Source organism: Vanellus vanellus (assembly GCF_965231255.1).
Source record: "Vanellus vanellus genome assembly, chromosome: Z".
In the NCBI taxonomy this organism is placed as follows: Eukaryota; Metazoa; Chordata; class Aves; order Charadriiformes; family Charadriidae; genus Vanellus; species Vanellus vanellus.
The window spans coordinates 10438673-10458725 of NC_138908.1; the positions used below are offsets into that span (position 1 = coordinate 10438673).

The window sequence follows — 20053 nt, forward strand, 5'->3', positions numbered from 1 at the left end:
TGATGATCATAATGCAAAGAGAACTGGAAGCACTTCACCATGGATTGGCTCATGGGCCTTAGGGTTCAACACTGGACACATAGTCACACATAAGGAATGGGAGAAATCTTCAAGGACAGCCTACTGCAAGCCTAGGTAGAGATTTAAATGGATTACGACAGTAGTCCCCAGCCCAAGGTAGATACAGATTAAGCCAAAGAAGTTGGCGTTCCTCGCTTATGTTTTAACAAACGTCATGTATACCACCAGGCAACTGCAGGAACAATTTACAAATGTTTCCTCAAGCAGGAAAGCCATTAATAGCTTTCTCTCCCTTCTCTTTGTGTTGCATGGTCCACACAGATGGGAAGCCTATAAGGACATGCATGACCTCAGAAGACGAAAACCCTGAGCTCTAGCAGCAATGTGAGAAGTGAACTTCTGCTCTGGAATCTGTGACTTGCACAAAGGCAAAGGGCAGAAGAAATATTTGAAGAAATTTGTATTGTCTCCTCTCATACTTGATACTTTCAGGGAATTCCCTTTTTCTTTAAGGGGCATGAAGGAAGGAAGAGGAGGAACAAACTATGAAGCTTTTCATGGGTAACAATATAGGATGTCAGAGATATGCTACTACCTTTCAGTTTGGCAAGGTACACAATTTAGGCAGAAACACATCAACTATGGTTCTTCTCCAGGATGTGGATTGTCACCAATCACTGAAGTATTCCATTGACTAATACTCAAAGAAGGTCCTACATTTGTTCTCCAAGAAAGCTGTTTGAGACACAGGAAGCAATTCCTTCATACTCAAGGACTTTGAGTACCTCTTTTATTCACACAACTGGATTTACATTACAGCCAACTTGGGGGTTCATTAGCTACACACTTTCCCCACCCTCTCAGAGCACTACACTTCTGGCTACAGAATCCACTCTGCTACAACTCTGGACATGAAGTTCCCTCATAGGCTTTAGACAAGAACTACCAAGCCAGTGGCTGGAAGGATTAGAAGATGCTCCCTCCCCTCAAGGCAAGCATGCCTTGTATCATATTTATAAGTACTCTGCTATCTTAACGGGAAAGGCTAGGCTATCAAGAGAAAGAGACATGAAGTCTGGAAGCAAAACCACACAAGATTTCCCAATCCAATTAAGTTAGTTTCTAGGCACTCATCAGCTTCCTGCTTCTTCTGCCATGATCTGAAACCACAAGGAATCTGTAAAAAAAAACAAACGTCTGTTCTTTCTCACAGCTAATTCTCCTGCAGGTCAAGCTGAGAGGGAGGTATGTGTTTAGAGCTACAGGGACAACCCAGTGGTCAGCAAATGGGTCACGTATGCTCTAATTAAGGAACAACAGCAATGAACTCCAGCTAAGTCTCCACAGGCACCATGAAGGCAGTGTCTACGTATGCACTGGTCCTGCTCAGGAGTGTAAATACCCTTCCTTCCAACACTGCAGCTTCCCACAACAGAAGTTGCAACTTGGGAGCTCAAACAAAATTTTAAGTTAATTCACAGCATTTAAGGACTTTATGTCAAGTGCAAGGCTAATGAAAAGAGAGTTTATACTTCTAACATCACATTTGGACATAAGTTGAAACACCAATGCTGATGCTTTTATCTGCTCTTACCAGTGCAGATATTAGATACTAGCTAGCAACTAGGAACTGAGAAGAAAGACAACAGGACTTCAGGCGAAGTTGCTACTTTCTCACTGATGGCTGCACTCAGCTGACTTGAATAGCTCAAAAAAAAACCCAACCCCAAAACCAAGGGACAACTGGCTCAAACTGCAATACACTCCAGAAGGGCCCATCACTATTTTAGTAAGCTAATGTAAACTGAGAAGAGATGTATATGCAGGCAAGAACTGAGCATAAAACTATATAATGAGATGACCAGATTCCTGAATATATGATACGAAATTCTGCACCTACATCTATTCATCTTCACATAATTCTTGGAGATACCAGAGTAAAAGTATGCCTCACATCTAGAATTTAGCATGGTCAAGCACGGATGGCATTACTTGCACCGTAAGCATGTCCACTTTTTAAAAACTCCTCTACAGCATCATTACCAAATAACAAATGGTCCTGAAGCACAACAAATCCAACATCTATTAGGCAACTAATCTCTCTGTATGCTATTTCTGCCTTTCTAGTTCTCTGGAAACATATACTGTTACAAGCCTTTTTTTTTTCCCCCCCTGTAAATACATACAGTCAACTTCTACTTCAAGTTCTGCACTGCCATATTTAATGCTCCCATAGATCAGCACACTGCAAAACCTCAAGGCAGACAGAATAAATTAGGTCACCAGAAATGGACTTCATCTCACCAAAAGGGAACAGTGCCTGGACTTCACTAAATTGGCTGGACTACAGCAAAACCAGCTCCAGCGTGGGTCAGAAATGGGTAAGAAGCAATTCACCACTGTACTTGTCAGAAACGCCACAGACTCCACGCTAATACTGTTATGCTAGTGTTAAAAAACCACACACACTATGCTTTTAGTGTAAACCTCAGCATTCTAAGCAGTACTTGCTGACATTTACAGTAGCCCTACAAGCCTTCTGCATTTATAGGCCACCAAGTTCTAAGCTGATCAGCTCAATGTGAGAATGACCTAATGACACTGACGGAGCTTTGTGAAGCCAATCTGATTACGTGCACAGCAAGCCCCAGAATGCCCTCCAGTGGAAGAGATTAACAAGTAATGATAGGCCCTTATTTCGTGATCCAAAAGTAGGCCTTTTTTTCCCCTGAAGTTTTGGGTGGTTTTTGTTTGGTTTTTTTTTTTTTTTTTTTTTTAACATAACCTGCCAAATCAGCTAAATATGCCAAAAAGAACACAAAAGCCATACACTGCATAACCCAGCTCATGATCATCCATCTACTTTTAGTTTCCAGCAAGTCATAGCCAGCAGACCTCACTGAATGGAAGATGCGCTGCTAGCCACTGCTCTGAGTTACCAACTCTTACAGATGAGGACATTCCCTCCAGGTGGAAAGGATGTGAAAAGCCTAAGCTAGAATTTTATCAACATGCAAGGAGTTCTATTAGTTTTTTCAACTTCACCTTGTAAATGACACATAAGACTTACGTAAGGAAAAAAGGTAAAAGGAGTTGCCAAAATATATGCTTATAGTCTGGAGAATAGACTTAAGTATTCAAAAAATTCTTAGCTATTGAAGTGCTGTGCTTTACACAATAACCCCACTGAGAGATGAGATGCAAAAGCCTTTTCGTAGGTGAGAGATTAGCAAAGTTCAGCAGTTCCAATGCATCAAGATCTTGATAGAGTCAAATGCCAAAAAACCTTAACTGGCTTGCTACATATGCTAGATCTAGTTCCCCCTATCCTACGTACAGCTTGTTAGAATACCTGCTTATATAAAGCTACACGAAGGAAGTAAGAGTACATACCACACCTGCCAGTCTTGGGGCAGGTGAAAGACCAAAATACAAGAGCACCACAAAATATCTAAGACACCACTATTTGTAGAGACACAGACACAAGGCCAGAAAAATACCCTATTGCAATTTTATGCTCTGTCCTCTTCAGCTTCTTAGATTAAAGACATTATGTGAATCTCCTTCCTGTAAGATTATTGCACAGTAGTTCTAATACTGGAGAGTTATCCATTAGTTAACACAAAGATGAAGGGAAACAAAAAAAAAAAAAAACCCAAGCAGAGGAGGGGAACAAAACCTGTTGTCACTGCTGGTTAAATTTGCAGTGATTTTAAGATAGGGCTCTTGCACGTTGCTTCAGGCAGAAAGCAGGTGGCAGCACAAGCACACCAGTTTACTTGAACTCAGCTAGCTGACGTACTGTTAAATCATCAGGGACTGCTGGTGATTTAGCAGTACGTCAGCCAGCTGCTGAGACTACCACTGCTACAGTCCATGTCACTAAACATTCCAAGTGATTGCTGGCTGTTGTTCATGTGTTACACGGGTCAGAGCCATCCTGCTCTCAATGGCAGGAGATCAGTAGTACAGAAGTTGCTAGACAGGTTATATATGTTCATACCCAGGTCTTTATTTTGCACCACCTTGCCAACAACAAAATTCTGTTCTGCCAGAAATTGCTTATACTGCAAAGAAGCTGACAGACCCAGACAAAGCAAGTTCTGTTTCTCAATTCTTCTTGGGAAGTAATATAAGAGCAAGCTGGTTCTGTACAGTAGTTTGAAGTGCTAACCTTTGGACGGTCCTCTTTCTTCAAGGCTACTGCTTCCAGTTTTGCTTCATACTCAGCTTGAACTTGGTCTCTCTTCTTCAACACATTCTGTGGGCAAGAGAAGAGACAGTTGTGAGAGGGATTCTCTTATTCCTTCCCTCCCTGGCCTGCAAGAAACTCCAAAGTGATACATCTTAAGTGCTAACTCAGTCCAGAGTCAGATTTTCAGCCTTGATTTGTCCTATTTTACAGTATTTAGAGAGTAACTTTTAAAAACAAAGACCACTTGCTCTCCAGCAGCTGGTAGGGTCAGATAAAATTCAACTTTGGGAGAAGCTGGAGGCATGCAAGATAGAAGCTGTCATGCAACCATACATATAACCCTAAGTAAATTCAATTAATCGGTTCACCTATTATTCGCATGAAAAGGATATAAACAAAAGCATCAAAGCTGCCAAGGACTAGCGCAAGGCTTTTGATATCCTCAAGCAGCAGACAACAGCATGGGCAAAGAGACAGGAAGGCCACTACAGAAGTTATTACATCTCCCTTTTCACTTGCAAAGAGTCCTCAAAGTCCCTTATAGCAAGCTGTTACATTCTCACGTTAGAACAAAAGAAAGCTTTGCTTTTAGATCAGTTTGGGGGGTTTGGTTGTTGGGTTTAATTAAAAAAAATAAAGTTATGAAAAGCACAATTTACGTGAGGGAGTTTCACAAGCAGTAAACATTTCATTGACAGAGTATTCTCAGCATAGAAAGCAAAAGATGCTACTCTTATCTTGTACTACGTCCATAAGGTTATTTGTAATTGTGCTACTGACTCTACTGACGTTATACTACAGTCTTATAATTTAAAAGCCAACCACAGAAATTAGTCTTTTTAAGAATATACTACTAAAAAATAAGCAGTTCCGTGTCTGCAAGAGTGGGCAACTTACTTCAGTCTTCACAAAGAAACAACTAGCAATTTTTTATAACTCAGTTGATGCAAAGTTATTATTAAAAATGCTCAGAGGGAAGTCAGCCAACACTTACTGCTGAGGCACCTGTAAATTTGAACTTCTCTTGCAGCCCACTTGACCAGTTCATGCTTTGAGTCTTCCCTTCTGCCACCCAGAAGGAATTACCCCATTAGGACAAAAGGAGGTAACTAATAATTTTAACCATTTCAGACAAGGCTTGTAAAGCAGGACTAGTCACATGCACCGCTGTCTAAAGAAATATCTGTTTAAAAGAGCAGTTCTCAGAGCTCCAAGAGCCAGCCTAGCCAAGATCTGTTTCCTAATTAAAGATGTACAAACCCTGTATCTACTAATCATCATCTTCCCCGTCCTCCCTCTCAAGTCAAGGGAAGTTCACCAGTGCAGTTGCTCTAGAGTAGGGATAGGAGACGTTGCAATCAATAATCTTGCAAACCTCAGTCCATGAGAAATGGGAATGGCACCTCATCCTCAAAGTTGCTACTGGTTTATGCAAAAAAAAAAAAAAAAAAAAAAAAAAAAAAAGAGCAAAAAGGAAAAATTCACCTTCAACTGCTTAAGCCTCCCTTTTGTCCCCAAAGAGACACAAGCAAGCATGCCACTGGTCATGTTTGCTTGAAAAATCACAACCCTCCTGTTCCTTTGAGAACCTAAGCAACTATGTGGAATAGCCCGTAAGTGATTGAGGTTACCAATGCAACAAAAGCCTGAGAGATTTAACGGGTATTTCTACTTTGTATTGCCTCTTGAGCCTGGGTCAACTGAAATTTCTTCTCAGAAAAACAACCGCCTCCAGCAGTTGCATTCAGCCTTTAGGAGCCTGCAGTTGGTGCGGTACTGCTGGATCTGTACCAGGAGTAGCAAATGATTAACAGGTATCGGCAGACTAGATTCAAGGGGCAGGTGTCTTATTTCTCCTTAAGTGCTCAAGTCCATCCCCTATGGACCATTAACAATACGCTTCTGAATACAGCTTTAAGTAGCCATTAATGGCTGACCTGTAAGCGATGAGAGAAATATTGCCTTCCCTTTCACTTGCCGCATATGTGAAAGGAAGCGTTTCCTCTGGCACGTCCAGGGAATCTCTTCTCAGTTGGAGAATAATGCATTAATGCTTCAGCAGATCCTCTGAAAAGCTCTGTACCAAATATCCCCAGACTTACCACAGCCCATGCAATACTTATACTAGTTATGGCCTCAGACAGGAAAAAAAAATTAAAAAAAAAAAATTAAAAAAAAAGTTGGAAAAAAACAACAAACAGAAAAAAAAAACCACCCTACACACCACACTTCAGTTATTTGGGGACAGAACTAAACCACTAGTCCCTATACAAGCAAGGCTTAGTTTGCTTTCAGTGAGGCGGGTCCTTCTCCATTTTGTGTTTAGCTGAAACATTTCTCTTTGGCCCATATCTCTGAAGGAGCTTCAGGAGTTTGCCATCAGCCTCCTTTCTCAAAATGCAATCCTATGCCATTTGCACACCACACAGCTTCCTACTATGACGAGACCTCACAAGAGGATCCTGATTTACGGCACAGCTTTAGAGAGACAGCTATTCACGTGGTGCTTGCTTTAAACATGCATTAAAAGTAACGTGCTGGCACACCACTGGGGATCACATCATCCGATAAGCTTTTCTGGCAGTGTTAAGCACAGAGTTCATGTAACGTTTTAATATCATCACTGAATTATGTAGAGTGGAGCTCGTCCTCTGCACTTGCCTCTCTGGGGAGCACCGGCGTAGCACACAAAATGTGGTACCGCACATTTGCTCACAAGGGCCTCCCTGCACCAGGATTCGGGATGCCACCTGGCCATCTCATACGTGGCCTGTATTTTAAAAAAGGTCTTTCCTAGACACTACCAGCACACATTTTAACTCAAGCCCACAATGCCAGCCCCTCCCCACTTCTGCAAACCTCTCAGATGAACCCAGAGATAGGGCTTCCCTGGAGTCAGCCAGTATGTTTCAACCAGAATGACTGGGCTTTAAAGGCCTCCATACGTGCAGTTCCCTCAGGCCGTCCCTTCAGTTACAACAGTGCTCCTGAAGATGCTAATGTGAACATTCATCTCCAAAACAGTGAAGATAACCTGGCAGTTCTTACTCCGAGGACAGTCACCCGGTTAGTTTGCTCTACAAATCACGTTCCTATACCTGGGGCACAGTGTGCAACAGAGAAAGCTACCAACGTTGCACTGAACTCCCAGTGTCTAAAGACTTACCTTACATCACGTACCTTGTCCTGAAAGAGCAAAACCAACTCTAATTTCACAAGCAGGCCTCACGGCAGCTGATGAATAGGACTGTACTGCTAGTGAAGAGGACAGCCCTTTCAGCAGAAAGTCTCCTGCACCCCAAGAGTAGCCTCCTTTACAGTTACTCAGTTTTAGGCAGCCTGGGAAGACAGTTCTGTATCTGCTTACTGCAGAAAAAGCAATATACATTTTCTAGCATGAGAAAACTGCACTTGGTACGGCCTGAGACATTCCAAGTTTTGGTACTTGGGAGGGAAGGAATATAGGAACAGTCTGCCTTGGCTAGCAGTAGTTCTTATTCTTGATTTCCAGACAGAGTAAAGCTAATGAGATGCCCAAACTGGACACTAAGGACCATAACACTTATGTGCTATGAACTGCTATTTTGCAAGTGTGGTTTCTAGATCAAACCAGTCCCAAAACACAAATGTAATAATTATTTTCAGTCCGTTACCAGACAATAACTGACAGGAAGAGTGAATCCTTCAGGGCACTAGAAAGTCAAGTCAACAGCCTAAAAATTAGGTTAAAAAGCAAGGGTTTCTTCAGCTGAAGAGGTACTTCAGGCAGTTAAATGCCACTTACCACAGGGAGAGCAGCATTGAAGACTTGCAGCTAGACTACCGGTTGGCTTGGAGACTGCACTTAGTGTCTTTGCCATCATCTGCCAACAGCCCTTTTAGAATTTAGAATTAACTGCCTGAAGTACCTCTTCAGCTGAAGAAACCCTTGCTTTTTAGCTTAAAAAAATTCTTCCCCCGCTACATTTGTGAAAAGCACCTCTCTCAACTCAACTTGCTACTTCAGATGCCATCTCCAGTAGGCCGTGACATTTGTAGCACCAAAAGCCAGATGTTCTGGGCTAAAAGCTTTAACCCCTAGCCTCATGCTCTGTTTATTTATAAGTACACACAGACCCATCTTCCTACAGAATAAGGATAAATCTGAACACCCTGGGTCTAGGCTTCCAGCTACAGCTCAGGGTGTTCCAGCAATACTTGGGTGTTAGTATTCCTGTAAAGAAAACGGACCTCATTTATGCTAGAGTCAATACCATGACTACAAAAGCAAAGAGTCTACTCTAATTAGTGCAAAGCCTTCTGCAAGATACTTCAGTCAGGTAAGACGGGAGCCATACAACTAGCTATCTGAAGCTGAGAAAAGAACTCTGCAAGTGAGTGTTTCGATTCTCAGTTTGAGAAGTGTAGGATGACTAAGATTAAGCTGGAGAAGGACCACCATGTTCAGATGGTAGGTTTACAACAGGCTATTAAATCTGTAAAGAAGTGCATACCATAGCCTTGTTATGGTTGTTCCAAACGGAAAGTCCTCAGAAGGAATTTGTCTGTTCGTACCCTACAGAGGGACTGCTAATACATCATGTATGATGGCCATGTGGTGAAAAGTTCTAACAGCTGAACTAGAGTCCTTTGTTTTCAGTTTTCAATGCAGTTAACTCAGTGATTCTTTTCCCCAAGCAATGGGATTGGGTACCAACGCTCCTTAAATTCAAGAGAATAAAAACTGCAGGTTGTATTACTTCTGAACAAGCAGTACGATAGCAAGTTCTTAGAGAGAGTAACAGTCACAGAACATCGTTAAGCAGTTACTCCGTATGCAGAACCTAACAGAAATTTACAACAGGCACATCCTGCATAGGGTATGAGGACGAGAGAGGAAGCAGTGTCTGCCATTTGGATACGTGGTTCTAAAATAAGCTACCCAACCCTGCTACACATACAAGTGACAAAAGCTGCTAATGCTGCCTTTTCTGCAGGGCCAGACACTGACCCAGGAGTGAAGAGCTGAGCCATGACTGACTTTCTAACAATTCAGAGAGACCACGGTATGTCTCCTATAGAGTACCACCACCACTCCAGTGAAGGAGCAACTCTTCAACACTTTGTGTGCACCTTAGCATTACTGACCTCAGCTTGACTGACTAGCAGAGCAGTGAGATAATGCTATCCACGCAGTACCCTGCTACTAAACATACCTAGTTTTGTTTGATTATGAAAACATCATCCCAGCTAATGTATTATTTACTTCCCCACTTCTTGCACCACCAACACTTCTCGCTGTCACAAAGAATGAAATCGCTGATATATCATTCCATGCAAACACGATGACAGTGTCTTCTGCCACAGGGCTCTCTTTACCTTCATCGACTCCGAGTATAATATGTATTCCCTAAGCACAGGCAGGAAGTCTTCTGTCATGTCTTCACTAAGTTCTTCAAGAGCTGTGCAGCAGTTCCCAATACAGGCAGACACCCCTTCCAGTGGCTCTGATAGCTCAACCTCCAGCCCTCCCCAGGTTGAATAAACGGGGCCATATTCTCGTAGTTCCACCAAGTATTCTGCGAGAGGCAGATGGAAAAGTAGATTAACAGAACAAGAGCGAGGCACAAGGATCTGCTAACACTCATACCAAACAGGACAAACTATGCACCAAGCTTGGCAAACATTAATTCCTCCAGGAATCAAGTCTTGTGTTGCATTAGCATCTTGCTAGACAGAGCTCCATGGCTGCACAGATGACAGGTCCAAGTTACCCCCTGCTTAACTGACCATTCCTACAAACTTCCAATAAAGACACTTGCACCTGTGCAGTAACCAAAGTATTTTTCTTTTAATGTATGTAAAATTTGGGTCTGAAAAGGCTATCTTTGTCTAGGAATTCCATCTGCACTCTTCCAGATGGAATCTACAGGTTTTACCCCTCCCAAACGTCTTTCCAAAAATAAGTCCAGTAAGAAAGCAGGTTGGTATAACAAGAATGACTTAAAAAAAAATATTTGAGGAGTTGAGCTAAGATAAGATACTCTGTTAGGCTTTGGGCCTGTTTCAAATCTGCAATAGGCATTAGATTTTGTTCTGTGTGTGGCTCATTACAGGCCAGAATCATTAACACAAGTTGTCTTGGTCATGCCATCAACCAGAACAAGACACAGAGCACTCAGACTGAAGTATTATGATGGAGCACCTTGTGTCCTTACCCAACTGTTCCTTGATAATCCGTTGTGCTATTCTGTCAATAGTACCAAGCTTTAGAGAGAATGTGTCTAGATACTCCCCAATAGCTGCAAACTCCAGTGGACGACTTCTTAATTTGTAGCCTCCTGTGACATATTTGACAGACTCCCCCATCTTTGATAGCAGTGCCATTCCTTGCTTTTTGTAGGCATTAAGATCCTAGGAAGATAAAAAAAAAAAAACAATCAAGAGTTTAGAAATATTTCACTTGCACATTGAAGGATTAATACAGTGAAGGATACTTTCCAGTCAAGATCAAATCTTGTGAAGGCAAGAGATTACATGTGACATCGCATTGGACAAAATCTCACTTTGTACAAGTTGTACAGCTAAGCACATTTTCAAGACTACCTCTAGATGGAGATAAGCTATCCAGGAGAATGGTATGAAGTACGTTATAAATGAGTAACTGGTCCACCTTTGCATATGGCCAGACTTTCCCATATTCTTGTTCTGTCACCAGGGAAGTAGTCATATTAACAGCTCTGTTTCCACCAATACTGATCATGACATTGATCCACACATACTTTTAAGTCATAGCCCACAATACCAGTAATATGCAAATGCACCAGCTGGCACTGATGACCTAATACAGAGCTACATATTGCATGCCTGTTTGGTCAGCAGCCTCCTCACACCGGTTGTGGGGTCAGATAGGAGGCAGGGGAAGACTGTACATAGAAAAAGCACAGCATGGGAAGACTAGCACAGCTTCTCTGCCAGACAGATTGCAGTTCAGGCTGGGTCAGATGTAGCCGTGTTGCCTGCACAGAAAGCTTAAACCTCCTTGCCAATGCTTTTCACGTTTACATAAACAAACATTCAGACGACCTATGTTAACAAGGTTGGGTTACCTACAATCTTCAGGGGATTTCACCTTGACAGCATATCAGAAAAAAATGGTTTTAGTTTGCCAAAACACCATCCCTTTTGCATTTTACTCCTTCCAGCAGGGGTCCCTATTCAACATCTCGAAACAGGCTTAAGAGCTACAACTAGGTTATCCTATGCAGCCTGAGGAAGAGATGTTTTCAAACCAAGCAGACATGTACAGGTCAAGAATCAAGACATTATTACAGACTAGACTAAAAGCTTAAGTAAATAATACAACAGTAAGTAAAAAAATACAACAGCCATCTTCAAAACATGTATTACAGTATTCCTTCCAAGTACTTACACATAAGTCAAACGTAAATCTGATTAAGAAAACTTGACGTCTTAGCAGCTACTATAATTTTGACTCATGTTTGCATTTAAATGCAGTGACTCTTGCCTTCTCCCTGTCCTAAGCACTACTGCCTAAGCAGGCATCAGAAAAAGACCTTTTAACTCAAAATTATTTACTCACTCTCTCAAGCATTCTGGTGTGTTACTGGTCCAAACAGGGAACTCGAAGAAAGGCTGGTTTCTCTTTTTCAACCAGGAGGTGGTCTCATGACTTTCTGCAGTAACTAAATTCTGAAGTCCTATCCCACTGAACTGACACCTCACTGCTGCAACACAGCAAGTTCCAACACTAGAGACAGCCGAAGAACACGTGTCCTTTTCCCACAGGCTCCCTGGATGCTCTGTATTCTCAAGGCAAGCCCTGCCTGGGGCTGCAGATAAAGCTCTTGTCATTCCTTTTACAGGGGTGGGAGAAGACAGCTAAGCAGCTAAGAAAGTTGATCGTCATGCTTTGGCAGCTGAAAAGCAGAACAAAGCTATCTAATATTTAACTATCAAGGTGCTAAACAAATTCTGCACTTCTGGCTTGTTTCAGTGGTTAAGTTCACCACGGAGGGGAAATAAAAGGGAACTGGAGATTGAGTCTCACATTACCAGCAAGCGTAGCATGAGCCCGAAGCGAGCTCAAATTAAGTGTCACATTTGAGTGAGTGAGCATAATGTGACATTGGAAAGACGTGCTTTTACAGCTCTCTCACTTATCAGGTCAAACCTAAGCATGACTGTAGGTCCTCCTAGTCTTATTTAAAGCACAGTTCAAAAGACAGTTAAAGAAAATTGTACTGTTGCTGGATGAGTCACGCAGAAGATGAGCATGAAGTTGTTGACTGAGAACAAACAAAAATGAGGTCTTCATGCTTAGTTTTGAGGGCAACAAGTGCAACCAGTACAGAAGACACAGAGAAGAAAAAAGTCAAGAAATCTGCAACCTTTTGTACAAGAGAGATCTCTCGTTCTCCCCCACTTCCCTACTCCCCAAAAGAGGATTTTAAAATCTAGTTTTTTAACTTCTGAACCTCTCTTGCATCACAGGAGGATGTTCTAGACACAGGGATACAACACAAACAAGTCTTGAGAACTGAATTTGTAAATCTGCTGACCACCCCTCCCTTCAAGCAAAGGGAACCCATACAGTTGTCACGCACAGGGGTCTGTCACACACAGCGTTCAGGGTCCCCAACAACTCTGGTATTTTAGGAGTTCTGACCTGCACATGTAGTTTTATTAATGCCTTTTTACCTTCATTTCAAAAGAGACTGCAAAGGTGCCTGTTCTGCTGCCCCTGTCAATGACTGTGTGCGGAAGTTACTGGCTTACCTTGGCTGTGAGAAACACATTGAAGTGCTCATTAAAAGAAAGCACTGGGTGATCGGTTATTCTCTTCAAGAATTTGTCTAACGCTTTCCTCCTTGTCTCCACGAATTCTTCAGAAAAGCGATCGACAACACCCTTCACCACAAATTTCTCAGGAAGAGGCTGGCAGAGACAAGCAAAATGCACAAGATTAAAAAGACCAAAAACTTGCTTCTGGTATTTGGAACCATACAAAGCAATTAAACTCCAGTCTTAGCATGAACTGAAATGTTATGTTTGCTAACAGGAACCATACATCAGATGGGATGGCAAGCCCTGCTCTGAATTACCCTTTAGCTGGTCTAGCCTAAAGCTAGCAGTCCTACTGAGTGGTTTCAGCTGAGCCACACCATCGAAGCCCAGACAAGTACTCACACTAAGTACATCTAGCATAGCTCAGGGTGTTGCCCCCTACTGCTATCCATGTTCAAGCTCCAGCTCTAAAGGAGATGCCAGCAGAGCTGTGCACTATTCACCGCAGCAATGCGTGTACACACACACCCCCAATGTTGAAGCAAGGCTGCTCAGTCCAATGAAAGTCAGAAAATTTAACAATTCTACTTACTCTTCTGCGTTCCTCCCCCCCCGCCCCTTCTGAATAATTTAGAGCTCCTGGACAGGGCCCTTCTGTGGAGGGCTGATAGCACCACACTGAGCAAAGCCAGACGAGCCTGCTTGACATACCAAATGGTCAAGTAGTCCAGGCTGGAGCCTTCCTGAAGCACTTGCACACTTGGTCATCTATCATAGCCGACATTCCTGAGCACGTTTGTGTAAGTGACAAAAGTCTGCCAACATATTTACTCTTTCATCTTACTGCTATTTTGACTCCACCCATTCATCTCTGCAGTTCAGCTTAGCATGTAAGCCCAAGTCTCCCTGCAGACTTGCTAGTTCTGCAGTCCCTCCTCTTACACTTAGACTCCAGACTTCAAAGCACTGCTTCAGATGGAAGATAACTCTTTAAGCTTCAGCGTGGTTAGTCTCACCTCTACCATGAGATCTGCTTTTGTTCTCTCTGGACAGCATAGACTTTAAGATTAGTATCAGTTTTAAAATTGTGCTTTGCATTCTATTCTTGTGAAACACTCCACCCAGATAACCTGCTTGCTCTTAGGCTAGCAATGACAGCCATTTTCACCCAATTCAGGAATCAGAATTCTCCTCTGCAAAGAGTCATTGTCACCTGAAATCTGTGACAAAAGTAATCCAAAGGAAAAAAAAAACAAACAAACCACCTCTGTATGCATATGCCTTTCCCACCAACCCTAGCTGATGCAGGAGGTACATGAAGATTGCATCTCCTAGAAAAACCCAGTCAGCATGACTTAGCTGCAACACAGCTACATTTTGACCACTATATTTAGTTCTCATAACTTAAGACTTATCTTATTATGCCTAGCATTCAGGTCAGTCACTCTAGTTAAACCAGTGTAAGGTACACTCTAATTAGAATTCAGAAGACAATGCTTAGTGCAGCAGTCTTCAGGGAGGAAGGAACTCTTCCCTTGCTTTGTAAACTTTAGCAGGGACTCTATGAGGTCATCAATTCAGCACTGTATGCAGGAGGAAAAGTACAAGCTGGAGTTTAAAGAACCCTGGTTCAACCAAACACATGAAAACTGGCAGTGAATAATCACTAAAGTTTGAGCATTTGAGACCCACAGAAAGGTCCACCCCTATGACAGAGAATTCCGCCATTTGACCTGGTTTTACCTATAGCAGTAGTTACAGCCCTTTACATTTTAGGCCTTTTGAGGGACACCCAAAGTAATCAGTACACACAGCTAGCAACAGATATCCTGCTTTGACTGTGTGTTACTTATCTACCTTATTGTCTTCCAGCTTAATAGTCTACTCTTCCCTGCCGTGACTCGTGAGCAGAGATCACTGCAGCCAGAAACGGCTTCAATTATCCAAACATCACCATCCAGAGGCAAGATCCTTGGCCATGTTAGGCTTATCTTTCTAGTCTAGAGACAGATCTTGCAAACAACAGTAAAAATGCCCAGATCTGTCTCTAGACTAGAGAGCATCTGAGTAAGTCTCATATCATTTTTAAAAAAAAAAAAAGTAAAAATAAGTAACCAAAGAGATGAAAAGGAACCCATACCCAGTTTAGTCCAGGCTCCTAAGTGTAGTCTATCATGACTTGCTGCACTGAGAAGGCACATAATTTCTTACAGGAAGATTTTAGGGAGAGTCACTAAACAGAGATTAGGAAGACAACCCCTTTTCAGTATTTTGTTAGACAGAAGCCCTCCAGGGATTGCAGCATCTCCAGTTACAAATACAGATAACTCTTAGATTGGCTTCAAACATCCTTTCAGAATGCACTTGAGTCACAATGCACCTGAAACTGCCTTTAGCTTCTATTCCCCATCGACTTCTAGGCAATAAATACATAAAGCATTCAGCAGTCTCACCACCCATCCATACCACTGCATGGAGAAGATTAATAGAAAATTCCATAACTGCTAACTTGTGCACAAATAAAAGAGGGCAGCGCATCCTTATGCTTCCAGATTTTCTAGAACAGAGGCACTTAAGAGATTGCCTTGTTCTGCAGCCAGTTTCATGTCCAGTATTAGAACTACTTGTGCCAAATTTGCTGTTCTGTGCGCAACAAATTCCAGGTCACAGCAAAGCAGCTCGATTCCCTGGCTGTGACTCACCTTCTGCTACTAGACTATTATTTATTGCCTTGCAGCCTCCAGGCAGGACTGGCAGCCTGTTAGTACACTCAAGAATCTGTAGAAGCTTAACCTCGATAGTTCCAGCTGTTCCAAGATTAGGGAGGGAGAAAAGAGTGTCTGGGCAGCTAACACATTAATCTCATGTCTCCACCTTATCCCAGCAAGCTCACTCTCTCTCTTCTCCCTACCCCTCAGTAAACAGATTTGCTGCCAGTTAGTGACATCACATGATTTTGTGAAGTGTTTCTTATCTTTGAGAGACCAAGCTATTATTCCACTTAGAGGCAAGTCCCAGAGAAATTAAGGACTTAAATAGCTCTCTAGCCTGGAACAGCCTAAATGAATACTTTTCGCACAGCCTAGTCCTTGGTAAGGGAGGAAGAGCAGGGAAACTTGCCCCCCATCCCAGATGGGCAAGCTGAGGTCTTCTAGCAGTATTGCTGTTTCCTGACAATTCACCTCCTACAGGCCTTTTTGAATTTCTTTGTTGAAAAGAACTGATGGTGGTGATCTCGCAGGCTTCCTACCTTTTCACATCTTCTACAGCATGAAAAACAGACTGCTGAAAGTGAGTATCAGCCTCTTCATATCACATAAGGTAATCAGACTGCCAGCTTCAGCAACAAGAAGGGGTGCAGCAGTTTAGCTAGTCTCATTAGCTAAACTTCTGCCTACTGAAGGCTACCAAGCCAGAGGCTGAGATTTTTAAGTCTGTGCTATTGAATGTTAGCACAAATAGTTTTAAAATACTATCTTTAAAAGCAGCTCAAAAGGCCATCTTGAAAACAGACTGAGACTAGGACATGAAGTACCTGTGTGTCTTTTTGTAAGCCTCAGACACTCAGAAATCTAGATATAATAATCGAGCAAACAGATGGCATGTATTCCATTTATGCCACAACAAATGTAGTCACTGTGCATATTCCCCTACAGGAGGCTACCAAAGCTCACCTCTCAGGTATGCCACCCAAGAAAAGTCTAAGCTTCATAATCAGTCACAAAGTGGAAGCTCTTCCCACTCCACTAGAAGAAAATGAAGTACCATATTTAAATCTAAATCCTGAAGAGAATGAAGTACTGCATTTAAATCTAAAGGGATATATCAGCAAAATATCACCCTTGGAACACAGATACAGAATTGTCCTTAACAGGAGATTCTTGCTTACTACCTACGGGAATGAGATGTGTTGGCTGAGACTCTTCCAGCTTGTTCCTCAACCAGTCAAAGTCTTGGTACCGCCGGCGTACAGAATACTCTGGCAAATCAAACTCTGCTCGTGTGGTCTGGAAAAGAAGAACAGGATATGCTTAGTGTCCACCAAAACCTCTCTCTTCAGATCTTAGCAGCAAATGCAGTACAGCTGTTACTGCTAAGGGTGAGGCCAGACAAGCCTTGCACAGGGACTCCATCGCCAAAATTGTGTTTACAGACAGCATGAGAGAAAGTTCCTCTGGCCTTTCAAGCACTGGGAAAGCCAGCAATACAAAAAATGATTACTTGGAGATATGTTCTTACTTACAATCTATTCATACTTCACTACATGTTCTGCATAGATAAACTTTATGGGAGGAGTGTGCGGAGAGGAGAGTATTGTGCAACATGTTAATCTCTTGGAAGTTACAAGTTTGCAGGGAAGACTGCACAAAATCTTCATTCCAAGGACAAGACTATTTTAGCCATCAAGAATTAAAAGCAAAGATATTTAACAACTTGTTTATTCTATGAGGTGAGTTACTTGTGGGTAGAAAAAAACATTTCACCACTGCCCTGTATTCCAGAAGCAACAGGCTTATTAGACTCCTTCAAGGGTAAAAGATTAGAACATAAGCCATTGCTAGGTTTGCAAAGGACTGTTTTTATTCATTTCTGAGAGGAAGAAATGAGTTTACATTTAGTTTGTGTATGCCTGATTAGAGATATCAGTACATTAAGTTAAATCTCTCAAGTTTTCATTCTTCAGGGCAAGGAGTTACACTTGCCATTACAGGTTTGAGACAGAAGGTAAGCACACAAAGAAACTTCCGGCAAATGTTTTATCCAGCCCTCAAAAGGTCCACAGCCTGGAAAGCTGGCTGCGTGGGGTTGCTTGCACAGCACGTATTGCAACTGCCTAAAATCACTAATGAAACTGTGTACCAGCTAGGAGTCTCTGCTCAAGAGCCTGGTATTGCGATAGCCCTAACTGGAAGGTAGATGGCCCTTATCGTTATGTCCCACTGACACTCACGGCTCCCAGAGAAGACTAGAGCACCATACTTAGTTACTTGCAGCATCAAGACCATCTTGCAATGAAGGTGATGCTGCAGCACCAGCACACTATATGCCTACAGCTAGACATCAAAACCACTGAGTTCTGGGGAACACACCAGCTCTCCCAGCTTTGACCTGGCCCCGAGTCCAGCATTGGCTTGCTTTTCTACTCCTAGCCACTACAAAAACCTGCTAAATTCCAGCAGAGATTTTGTATTTACTTCCAGACTGAGAACAACTGCCACAGATTTGGAGAGAGCCAAGAAGCAGCCTTTAAATGCATGGATATCTCTTGACTTGCTCTCTGACCCGCTCCAGCTCTTCAGGGACTGCACATTACTCCCACCATTCCCCACTGGGGATCCTGTACAAGTTCTACACCAGAAATCTCTTCCTAGGGGGAAACCAGCAGCCTTAACACACTATCAAGAGAACAGTAACTCTAGTATACTATAAACAGCATGGTAGTGTGATATTACCTATGAAATAGTTTGGTTTTGAGAAAAAGGCGGCATAGAGAGACAGAAATCAAGCTCACCTCCTCCCTCCTTTGACCTGCTAGCTATGGTAAGAGATATACACTTTAGTCCACAGACTAACATAATGAATGCTCACCAGTGGAGCAGTTCTGTTTGTAGATGAGGAACTACCAAGACCTAGATATCCACTGCGGCTTTGTGCTTTACTCAGCTACACCTCTGGGTAACACCAGCTTATTTAATGTGTTAGAGTGCCACACTATAAATGAAACTTATGAGACTTCATATGAACCATTTTGAGTTGTTTTGAGTAAGAGACTGAACAGCGCTACACTAGAACAAGATCATTCATGCACATGTAGACAGCCCTCATCAGCCAGTGGTACCAACTGTTTTGTTCTATTAATAGGGCAGCTATACCTGAGCCTGGCAGGACACGACCTGAAATTTAAAAAAAAAAAAGAAAGTAATGATTTAGTAGCACGGAGAGTTTTTGTGAACTAGCTGTCACTGAGCAAAGGCTTCTTAAAACAGATTAGACAGTGAGTGAATTAGAGTAATCAGGACGCATACACACTACATCGTGTAGTATGAGGATGAAGGTAAAGTCTTGCCTCTCTTAGTGCCGAGAACCTTATTAACCAGTATTCTGCTAACAACTAAGGAAAACTGTACAGATACAATTTAGCCTAGAAGTAGGAAAACAGGGTAAGTCCCAGTGCATAAACTTCCTTTACAGTTGTTACCGCTCATCTCCAGCAAACTGCTCCTGCTGCCTTTACATCGCAAGCAGATTTGCAAAGTTGTCCATCTATCAGGTTTTGTTCCTCAGAGGGAGGCAGATGAAAATACATTAGTCATCAGCATTTCACTGTTTGCTGTACGGACTGTCAAATCTAGACAGCAAATAAGCTCTTCAAGACTATTTGGACAGAACACAAGGGCCCTTCAAGGTTTTAATGACACTTCAATAACGCTGAAAGAATTTAGATCTCAGATCAAACTGTTCATTAGCTTAGCACGAGTTATTTTTTCCAGACTGCATACAAAAAGGAAGCAGTTCTTGCCACTGTCCACGGACAGTAAGTGAAATGTCTGGTTTGGACACAGTTGAATTCCTCCTGCTTTCTTAGTAGGATCCACAAATCTCATCTTGCAAGGAAATGGGTCTCTCCCAAAGGAAACCGAGAAACTTATGTGGCAGATCTCAACCTCCCAAAAATAACGGGCAAGACATTTCCAGGGATTTATTGGAGACTCCAGCACAGTTCCACTAAGTCAGCACTGCAGTATTCTGGGCTCAGTTTTACTTGCTGGAAAGCAGGCAGGGTTAGACACTTTTACCTCTGGAATAGTTTTCACTTCAGGCAATATTAAGGCAAGCACCAAGTCTTGGTCTGGAGTAAGATTCTTGTCTTTCTTGAGAAGAGGTAGCAGCCAAACCTAAAGCTAGCCTGTGATGACTATGCGAAACTATTTTTTTTTACCCTAGTTCTAGTCTTTTACTCACTACACCTGATTGTGGATTCTCCTCCATGTTATTATTTAAGTTTGGGGCAAAATCTTCAACCAGGAAAAGAGGGGGGGGGGGAAGGGA

At 42.4% G+C, this 20053-nt stretch overlaps 1 protein-coding gene across 1 annotated transcript in view; it reads right to left on the reverse strand.

Annotated features, from left to right (window-relative positions):
- SNX30 (sorting nexin family member 30) overlaps positions 1-20053 on the reverse strand; it is a gene marked incomplete at its 5' end in the record, with an annotated part of 47737 nt that overhangs the window by 2742 nt on the left and 24942 nt on the right. The window contains 5 exons of the mRNA XM_082497224.1: positions 4196-4282; positions 9575-9774; positions 10414-10609; positions 12995-13153; positions 16900-17010. Coding sequence (XP_082353350.1) covers positions 4196-4282; positions 9575-9774; positions 10414-10609; positions 12995-13153; positions 16900-17010 — 753 coding nt within the window. The remainder of the gene's footprint in view (positions 1-4195; positions 4283-9574; positions 9775-10413; positions 10610-12994; positions 13154-16899; positions 17011-20053) is intronic.